The 10685-nt window shown below is 40.0% G+C and overlaps 1 protein-coding gene across 1 annotated transcript in view; it reads right to left on the minus strand.

Annotated features, from left to right (window-relative positions):
• ACSS3 (acyl-CoA synthetase short chain family member 3) overlaps positions 1-10293 on the minus strand; it is a 168198-nt gene extending 157905 nt beyond the window's left edge. The window contains exon 1 of the mRNA XM_066368483.1: positions 9831-10293. Coding sequence (XP_066224580.1) covers positions 9831-10138 — 308 coding nt within the window. The 5' untranslated portion in view covers positions 10139-10293. The remainder of the gene's footprint in view (positions 1-9830) is intronic.
• Positions 10294-10685: the final 392 nt, after the last annotated feature.

A 10685-nucleotide genomic window follows, 5' to 3' on the forward strand; every position in this document is an offset into this window, starting at 1 on the left:
CCAGCCTATTCTCCAGAGTTGTCAGTCTTGATTATCATAGATCTCTCTTGACTGTTGAACAATTCCATGGCCTTTTCTCTTGATAAATTATAGAGATCAAGCCCCAACAATATGTGTCATCTACTCTGAAGTAAAATAAAATGTTAACAATGCATTGTTTTCTAACCAAAAGCATCTTTCATAGCAGTTTTTTTTGGATTTATTCCCCAGAATAAATTTATAATCTGGCATACACACCAAAAAACAAACAAACAAAAAAAAACAAAACTGATATTGCTGAACAATAATAGAGCCTGCATTTTATAATTCCCCAATTTTATGATTATTTGAAGCAGAGTACTGTTCAAAGAGTGGAGCCAACATTTTAACCCAGGAATCAGTTTGTTTTCTCCACAAATAATGATCCTCAACTTGTTCCTTCTATTCACCAAAAGAGGGTATCTGACAAATTTCCATTAATAAGAGGGGCAAATTTCACTCAGCCTTGATTAAGGGGGAGAGTTGGGAAGAAAGCAAAGTCAGGGCATTTAAGGTTTAGAAAAGCATTTAATTCTCAGTTGAGAATCATTGAAGCTCTGTAAAAATAAGAGAAAGTATAGTGAGAAAGCAAAGTAGATTAGTGAAAAAATACTTTTCTAAACTCTCATGCTTGTACTCACAGCTATTTAGCTAATAGTCAATACTACTGATTTTATGTCCCTTCGGCTACTAAATTTTTAATCACTCTATCATACTAATTTTTTTTTACAAATATCTATCTATATTGGTCATGTCCACAGTAGACACTTAGCATTTTTTAATCTTTATTTTTTTTAAATCTTTATTTTTTTTAATCTTCCAAAACTTATTTTACTTAATTGATAGATCCATTTAGGAGAGAAATATTTTTTTTAAATCTTCCCAAATTTATTTTACTTAATTGATAGATACATGTAGGAGAGAAATTTTGAAAGATTAGACTGGGAAATGTTGTTATTTTAATATCTAAGGAGAAGGTGTTCCTATTGTGCAGAGTTAGCTCTTAAGTCAAACACCTACAGGACTTTATTTTAAATTAGTAAAATTCACTATTTACTTAAAAGTCATAAGCTCAACTCTATCTAACTTAGAATTTGAAAGACTTTCTTTTTTAGCTGTTCTAAGACTGAAACTGGATCATTTCAAAATTAAAATTCTTAAACTTCAATTTTCTTAGATATTATAAAATAGTACCTCTCTTTTCTATGTACTGTCTTACCTCATTTAGCCACCATAACAGCAAAAGCATGTATAATTTAACCTCTCATAACAGGTTCTCTAACCACGTGGTTTATTTTTTTAACTCACTTTATTGGGGTGACACTGCTTAACATAATTATGCAGATTTCAGGTGCCCCTTTCTACAACATATCTCTGTACACTGTATGTGTGTTTGCCCCCTCAAGTAATGATCTCCTTCATGAAGTTGCTGCTTAGTGCTCATGAAAGTGGAAATTGGGGTATTTTTGAAGAAGAAGAAAGGGGGGGGGGGAAGAGAGGGAGGACATAATTTAAGCCACTGGGTTTCTTTTGCCCATTACCATTTATCACCTCTACACCCTCCTCCACCTCCCTCCATCACCACATCGCTGTCCATGTCCATGAGTTTTTCTTTCTTTTTTTTGTCCTTATTTGCTCAGTCCCTTGAGTTCCACATTCAGATGTGCTTCCTAAAACTGTAACTTCAAGAGATTATTATAACATTCCTATATATTTTCACAACGATGTCTGTTTCCCACACATCTCTCTTTCAAATGTAGCACCACGATGGAACGTGATGATCTCCTTCATGAAGTTGCTGCTTGATGCTCATGAAAGTGGAAATTGTTCATTTTTGAAAAAGAAAGAGAAGGAGAAGGAGAAGGAGAAGGAGAAGGAGAAGAAGGAGAGGGATTGGAGGAGATAACATAAACCACTGGATTTCTTCTTAATAACAGCGTATGGCACGAAGAAAGGAAAAGTGAGCCACCTTCCAGGCGGTGCTCAGAGTGCTCAGAGTTGGACTGCCCCCTCCCACGCCTGCTGGTGGATTGGTCGCAGCTGCTTGAATTTCCATTGTTCATTGATTGTGCCGTTTGTCAGGCAATCCATCCGCGCTTATGTAAGGGCAGCCTTCCTCTGCTCACTCTGTTCTGTCCTGCAGGCCCAGTTGCATGACAGATGTAGAAAATTAGATATAGCACAGCACCAAGTTGCTGATCTTCAGAATATAAAATAAGGCCCATTTTTTAAACTGGTCTTTTTGATGCTGTTACTTTAAGGAACAGTATTGTGTCAGCCACTTTCATTGCTGACCATGTACCTTCTCAATATACTTTTTTATATTTATGAAAAATGGTTATTTAAATTTAAATATACCAGTACTGTATATAATATTATGAATAAACTCATTTCTGTTTGAGTGTGTCAAAAGGGAACTAATTTTTCATCTTTAGATAAAACTCTCACTTTCAAACCAGAATTAAATATAACTATATGAAATTTGAGAAATATAAAGAAAATTTTATAGAATCTTAATACGTTTAATAAAAAGAAGATTAAATTTTACAGTTTAATGTGCCTAATTGTTTGCCAAAGAACCAAAATTCAGTAAGGGAATTAAATTACTTTCTGGTAAAATAAAATTCACTTTATATTTTCCTTATTTAGGTTCCTTTTGAAACAATGCCAAACTCATAGAAAATTTGCCAGTTCAAGATAAAGAATATTTCCCCCTCTGAACAACTTAGTGACATCATGCTTGATAATTTCAACTGTCTCCTTGTTTTCCTCATCAATCTCACAATCAAATGTTTAGATATCTAGCTGAACAGTATATAACAGAAACATATATAATAGATATGCTGAGTATCTCTTTAGTCCATCTTTTAAATTTTTCCATCTTGTTTCTTTCATGAACTTCTAGTATCTAAACAAACAAACAAAAGACACACAAAGTTAAATTTGTGAAAACAAGGAGTCCTGTTGATGAGAAATAGGTTTCAAGTAAGCAAAACTCCCTTTATACCTGTTTCACAGATTCCTCACTTCTGCCTTTGAACTCGGGTTTTTCCTAAAGGGAGCAGAGGGAAAAGTAAGAGAGTGGGAAAGTATCTTTCACATAACCTAGGTACCTTCACATGTCACTTGTCTCCCCTTCAGCCGCTGTCAAACATACCCATGGTATGTTTTTGCCTATCTCCATGTCACTCAAATGCAATGTCTGGATTTTGTCTTCATTTCTCCGTTGACAACACATTATTGATATCACTCAGGAATTTCTAAGTCAAAACTAATCCTTCAATCCTCGGTAGCCTCAAAACATCTCAGAGCCCTTGACCACCACTGACTTTCACTACTTTTAACTTCTCCTTCTCACACTCCATGACACTAAAATATCATACTCTTCCTTCTCCTACTTCTTTGAACAACACCCCAACAATTCTGTGTTTTTTTCCTCTATTACTTGTCTCCAAAGTTCTTGGTAGTTTTCTCTTCCCTTCCGTCTGTCTCTTCCCATCTCCCTTCTTTCCCTTCCTCTTTCCCCTTTTCACTTGCCTCGCCCTTCACTGAACATTCACCAGGCTTCAACTGTCACCTCTTTGCAATTTACCGTCAAAGCTATACTTCTACATCAAGCCCTCTCGCATTTTCAACCCATTATCTTTAATTTCACAATCAACTCCTCCACTTGAACATCTGACTCATATTCTTGCAGTCCTCATAACTTCCTCTGCCCCCTGCCTCCCACGGCCGGGAGGCACTCCCTCTCTAATGCATCCTGGGACAGCAGCTTCTCAGTCCCAGCCAAGGCTGCCATGTAAGAATGCTGACCCATTGCTGACAGATACTCAGCTTTTTGTTTTTTTTTCAGAAGAAACCCAAAAACTAAAGTGTTAAAGGACATTTAGATTTTAAATGAACTGTTCCAATGTTTAAATACTGATCAATTAAAAAATACAGCACTGAGTCAAACAAAACCTGTGTGCAGTCTCTCAGTCAGAATAGGAATTGTAGCCTGGAATGCCTTAGCCTGCAATGCCCAGCCTCCTCAACCCATCCTGATACCACCTGCCCAAGTCCAGCACCAGTAATTCAAAGTCACCACTGCCAGCCAGCTGTTCTGCTAAGTGTTCCAAGCACACTTGGTTCCTTCTTACCTTCATGCCTTTGTCATGTCTGTTCCCCACATATAAATATTTTTTCCTAAGGCCTACTTTACAATCCAATTCAAATACTACCATTTCTCTGAAAACACATTACTACCATTTCCTGAACCACATTAGCTTGTGAGAATATCTCTCCCATAGTCCAAAGACTAGTACTGTGTGTCAGGCACAGTCCTGGATATGTATTTTATAAGCCCCCACTCTCTGCCCATAGAACCCAAGAAATTGATACTATCATTATTCTCATTTTACAAGTAAGAATATTGAAGATCACCTAAGGTAAGTGGCAGAGTTGGGGTTATAAAAGCCCAAAACCTCCATTTCTTTCTTTCTTTCTTTCTTTCTTTCCTTCTTTCTTTCTTTCTTTCTTTCTTTCTTTCTTTCTTTCTTTCTTTCTTTCTTCTTTCTTTCTTTCTTTCTTTCTTTCTTTCTTTCTTTCTTTCTTTCTTCTTTCTTTCTTTCTTTCTTTCTTTCTTTCTCTTTTTCTTTCTTCCTTCCTTCCTTCCTTCCTTCCTTCCTTCCTTCCTTCCTTCCTTCCTTCCTTTCTTTCTTTCCTTTCTTTCTTTCTTTCTTTCTTTTCTTTCTTTCTTTCTTTCTCTTTCTTTCTTTCTTTCTTTCTTTCCTTTCTTTCCTTTCTTTTCTTTCTTTCTTTCTTTCTTTCTTTCTTTCTTTCTTTCCTTTCTTTCTTTCTTTCTTTCCTTTCTTTCTTTCTCTTTCTTTCTTTCTTTCTTTCCTTTAAATTTATTTATCAAGTTTTAGAGACAGAAGAAGGGAAAGAGAGAGAGAAAGAGAGAGCGAGAGAGAGAGAGAGAGAGAGATACACTTGTTCCACTCATTCATGCTGTCATTGGTTGATTCTTGTATGTGCCCTGACTGGGGATCGAACTCTTAACCTCAGCATGTCAGGGAAGATGCTTTAACCAACTGAGCTATCTGATCAGGGCTGAAACTCCACTTCTATAACATGGCCCCTTCTCCTTTCTGTCTGTCCACTCCCTTCCTTAATCATTAAGTCCTTGCCATCAAATTCTGGTCAATATCAAACTGGCTTAAGAATAATGCCTCAGATCTGTTGACCACAAAACAGAGATTCCCTCAAGCTAAAGATAACATCTTGACTTCAGCTGTGTTTCAGGCCCAGGCCCAGGCCCAGGCCCAGGAAAGCAGAAAGACCCTACAGTAGTGGAATACACCCTCACTAAAACATGGCAGAGTAACACCATGGCTGACATCAGGACCTGATACAATGATCAACTGCTCCCGCCTCAGCCAATCAGTAGAGCCCATGACCCCAACTCCCTTAATCACCATGATTAATGATTTTCCCCTATATAACCCATTCCCTGGAAGCCAATGGGGAGCCAGATCTTTGAGCACTAGTTTACCTGAAACTCAGAGCTTGACACCATTACCTCAACTGATAAAGCTTTACTTTCTTGGCTGCAAATTCCTGCTTGCATTTGTGCTTTAATGTGCTCAAAGGACCCATTTAGTCTGGTAACAGGGTTGAACTCAAACCTGTCTTGTTCCAGCTCAAAAAGAAATTTATATGAAACTTATATTTTAATTATGTACTATATAACATATATTATATGCAGGGGAAAAAATTTCAAATCCTTAACTTGACTCGCAAAACCACTAACAACAGGGCTCTCTTCTTTCACTCTTTGTTAAGTTCCCTGTCATCCCTTAAGCCTCAGCCACATTAGCCTTCTTTCGGTTTCTAGTATTTACTGAGATACTACATCACTCAAGGCCTTTGCAAATGTGGTTTTCATTGCCTGAAATGTTCCTCCCCTCTTCTCACATCTAATCCCTCTTCACTATGATCTCATTTTAAACATTTCCTCAAGACTCCTTCCATCATTCTTCTAGAGAAAACCAGGTTAAATCCCCCATTAACTATTGTATTTCATAGCACCTCTGCAACCCTAAATAGCTTGGTAATATTTATTTAACATTTGTCTCCCCTGTTGTGTGGTGAGTTCTTTCAGTATTGCCATTATTTTTTCTGTACCATAGACACAGTGAGTGAATGATTGATGTCTTCAACTCTAACAAGCCATTTTAAGATTTAGAGAAATCAAACAACCTTTATTTCATAGATAGTAAACAACTGATTCTTTACATGTTAAAAAATCTACACTATTTCCATTATAAAAATGTTAACAAGCTGAAATCATATTCTAATAATCTAGATTTAGTTAGAGTCTCTTCCTTTTCAGTTTATAGTTACTGTTAATAAATATTAGATTCTAAAACAACTAGTATGTGAGTCTTTTCATTCAATGTTGTTTAAATCAAAGTAAACTAAAATGGGATTACACTGCTTCCATGGAAAGGAATAAACAATGACCAAACAGAAGAGGCGACCGCAATGCATAGTGCAGAAGTGTGTGGCTAATTCTTCAGAGAGTGGCAAGTGGATTTCAATTTCAGATTGACAGCAAGATGTGCAATCAGGAGAAAAGAACCAAAACATTCATTCTGTTGTTCCAAGATTAGAGAAATCAGTAGGACTTCTAATTGCTTCACCTTCTATTGCAGTTGTCCACTGAAGTCTCTGTAATATACTTTATTACCCCAAAAGCCAGGTGTCAACATTGGGAATTAACTACCAAACTCCGAGGAAGGGCATTTCTTCACAAGTTCCTAAACCACCTACATGTAGTTGGGATTCAAATATCTCAGAGATTATAGTAGCAGAAATGTATTTTATAGTCATTTTTACCACAATGGACAGTCCCTTCAGTGTATCACCCTTAAAGATTTCCATGTTCATACGACTGCATATGTAAACAGCTACTGAGTAACCTATGCCATTGTGAAAGCCGATGTGCATTACTCTTTTTTTTTTAATTTATTATGTTGACATAGTTTCGAGTGTCCCACTCAATATAATACCCTCTACATACCGCTTCTTATATGTTTGGGCTTTTGAAAGGCTTGTAGATTCAGAAGGGAGCTAACTTTCATGAACAACAGACAAGCTGATAATAAAGAGGGCATCAGAGATCTTGAATCTATGTATGTCATCTCCATCTTGGACAGAACAACTAGCTGTAGCAACCCCTCCTCATTTTACTTAAGGATTTGGTTGTCAACCTCTCTCTTCTCCCAATTCCAGCTTCAAAGAAAATAAGCAAAGCTCTTCCACATCAGACTGTGCCTCTATCAACTTAGCACCTCCCAAAGACAAAGAAAAAATCATCAAATCTATGTGCTATTATTTGACTATCATTTTAAAGACATAAACCATCTATGCACTAGATCTGAGGGATAGAAAGACAAATAATAATAAATAAATAAATAAATAAATAAATAAATAAATAAAACATTCACCCTGCCCTTGAGTTTAGCTTTGTAGAAAATTGTTAACCAATGTTCAGTATCTACAAGAAAGTATCCAGTACAGTAATGAACTCAAACTGAAATGACATATTCAATGAAGTTTAAGATTAGATGTATGGACTCTCACCTCTACTTCCCTCCCAACGCTGTTCGGCCAACCAAACTTCTTAGTAAGTTTGCATCACAGTGGTCAAATAAATGAAGACTCAAGACTTACTCTTACTTTGACCTCTTGGGCTGCTATAAAATAGGGATGAGCATGGGATTCCAAGATGGTAGAGATGAATTCAATTTTTTTCAGTAGTGTTTGACTAACTGTTAGTAATGTTTGAGTCATGTTATTTCACCAAATAACATCAGTTAGTCAAATAACAGTATTATCATATTTCACTGATTTACAATGTACTGAATTTTGAAAATACAAGGACTCTTTGTCAAAACTTTTCATAAAAAACATTTTATACACACAATTTTAGAAAATCTAGGCAAGCAACTAGAGATTCAGAAGAAAAAAGCAAGTTAGACAATCTCCAAATCTTACATGTCTATTTGATGGACACTTTGCCATCCAAATCCTCTGGACTCCCTGGCCCCTCCTAACCCTAACTAACCCTCAAGCAATCTCTCGTTTCTCTTCCCTGTGTGTTTGTCCACTGCCTTATGTTTTGCCCTCATTAGTTTGTACTTGGACTATCCCAGTGACTTCTTAATCAAGTTCATTGCACACAATTTTATGGGAAGACAGTCGTATAAATCATTTCTGTACCATACTTTATGACAGATAGGTGGACACAGAACTTTGGGAACATACTGTTAGGAGAGGAAGTCATCTGTATTTTGATCTGAGAAACATTCAAAGGGTTAATCGGCTCAAACAACAACTGTAGAATGAGAGTGTAAAGATAGGTATTCTTCCCCTAACATTTATGGGGCTTATTTCATTCAAGACATGGTCTTAATCCTTTACCTAGTCAGTCCTCATACTATTGAGGGATTAAGTAACATGCCTGTGAACATCCAGCCCATTACTGTGAAAGCCAGGACTCAACCCCAGTGTTCTGGTTCCAGCTCGGAATTATCATGGCTCCAACAAAGCAGGGCCCGTGTATTACCCATTGGTGTATACCTAGGGCTTGGTTCACTGTCAAGCATGTAAAAGAGGGTTAGTTAGTCAAACACTATTGGGAAAGAAAAACAGGACCCAGAGAGGAAAGGCACTCAGATTGTCCAAAGGGACAACCATGTAAACATTTTCTAACAGGCCAGGACAGGGGATGATGGTGACACACACCAGGCTCTGGCCCGCTTGGCCATCTCCACTCCATTCCAGGTTCCCTGCCCTTAGCAAGGAGATATTTATCAGACGCCAACCTGATTAGTCATTTTCCTCATCTCACTGCTGGGAATGAGGAAAGGGAATGGCAAACCTTATTGCAGTGTTTCTTAAACTTTTACAAGAAACACCCTTCCCTAAAGACTGGCGGATGAGTGCAACCACACTCCATGAAGCCCGAAAAGCAGCCACAACTCTTGAGTTCTACCAGACTGCCTCTCTCTCGGTATTCTAGCAAATTTGGCATTTATTCTATAATGTATCTCTGTGTGTTGTAATATAAAAATAATGTTTATAACTACTTCTAATTGCAACTCTAAGAGAAAAGCCTTTATTCCTACCATGATTTCTAGCACCATCTGGCCTAGACCCAGGACAAGCTACTTGCCATGACACCTAAAACCCTTCTAGACCTAAGCCCCTGACTGACAGCCCCTTCTCCAACCTTGCCAGCTAACACAACTAGTCATACCCACAGAAACAATCCAATTTTAACCTGTTTCCTATCTCCTAGTCTTTAATAATTAGGTCCTCGTGGACTTTGAGAAGACATACCCATCTGTCCAAACCCTATTCAGGTGTGATTTTATTGAAATCTTTCCACTACCCTCTCTTTCCCCACAGCTGTTTAGCAATACTTTCCTAGTTTAATAAACTGCTTGCACTTGTTTATGTGGCTTTCTCCCATACTAGACCGTGCTATCCCTGGAGACAGGCTCCTGCTTTAGTAGGCTTAACACCTCCAGTGCCAAGCAGAGCCCTGACATACAGGTGAATAAATCTCTGTCTATAGGAAACTGGACTCACAATGGATAACGGAATCCCTCAAGAGAAGGCATGGGAACTGTGAAATGAAATTAAACACAAACTGAAAGATATGAGCACACATCTCCAGTCTCAATTATCGTTCCTAATAGAACTGCAGGTCCCCAGTGCAGGAAACGTCGAGCCCAGAGATCGAGGCTGGCAGAGTCACTCACCAGCTGGTGGACGGGTGCCTGGTCTCTAGCGTTTTGGTCCAGGGCTTGTACCAGCTGATCTGCTCCGCAGCTTTGCCCCAGAACCTCTCCGGGTCGGCCACCGAGGCGGCGAAATGGGTCTTGTACTCGCCGCCGCCACCGGAGGACAACGCACGACAGCCCCGGGCCCCGAGCGCGCCCCGCGGGCCGGGGGCCACGTATGCCCTGCGGGCCGGGCCGGCCCCCCGAGCCGGAGGAGACCCAGGCAGGGGTCCCCCCAGCGCTCCAGCGCCGGTGACTTTGCGGCATTGCAGCCAAGACGGCTTCATGGCCGCTAGCTGCCCCCACCCCTGCACGCTCCGCGACCTGCAGCCTGAGTGCACTTTGCAGGCGACAGTTAGGGTGCTGGGGACAGTTAGGGTGCTGGAGATTTCTTGGGGCCCCGGGGAATAAGCGGGAGGCGGGGGCAAACTCTGCTGTTAACTCAGAGCCTAGGAGTTTGAAAGTCACGCTAGAGTCGCAAGGAAAAACCGACCTGGATTCTCGGGGGAAGCAACAGGCTGGAGTGGCAGAGATGGAGGGAGAGGGAGGCATCACAGGGCCCTTGCGCGTGGTCACTATGGCCCTGCAAGAAACCCAGCCCCTGCATGCATTGCCCATCCCGCGGGTCCCAGGGAAAGAGCCTTGGGACTGCAGCACGCCCCGTCTCCAGGGCACAAGTACCCTCGGAGGAGGCCCACGGGCCGGCCTGCTCCCAGTGGGCAAGCGAGCGAGCGAACTTTGCGTTGCTCTTTGCAGAGTGAGCTGGGGGAGGCACATCGCCTTGGGCCTGCAGTGGACCCCAGCCATCCTGGACTCTGCGGCGGGGTCCCGGGA

This window comes from Saccopteryx leptura, chromosome 2 (assembly GCF_036850995.1).
Source record: "Saccopteryx leptura isolate mSacLep1 chromosome 2, mSacLep1_pri_phased_curated, whole genome shotgun sequence".
In the NCBI taxonomy this organism is placed as follows: Eukaryota; Metazoa; Chordata; class Mammalia; order Chiroptera; family Emballonuridae; genus Saccopteryx; species Saccopteryx leptura.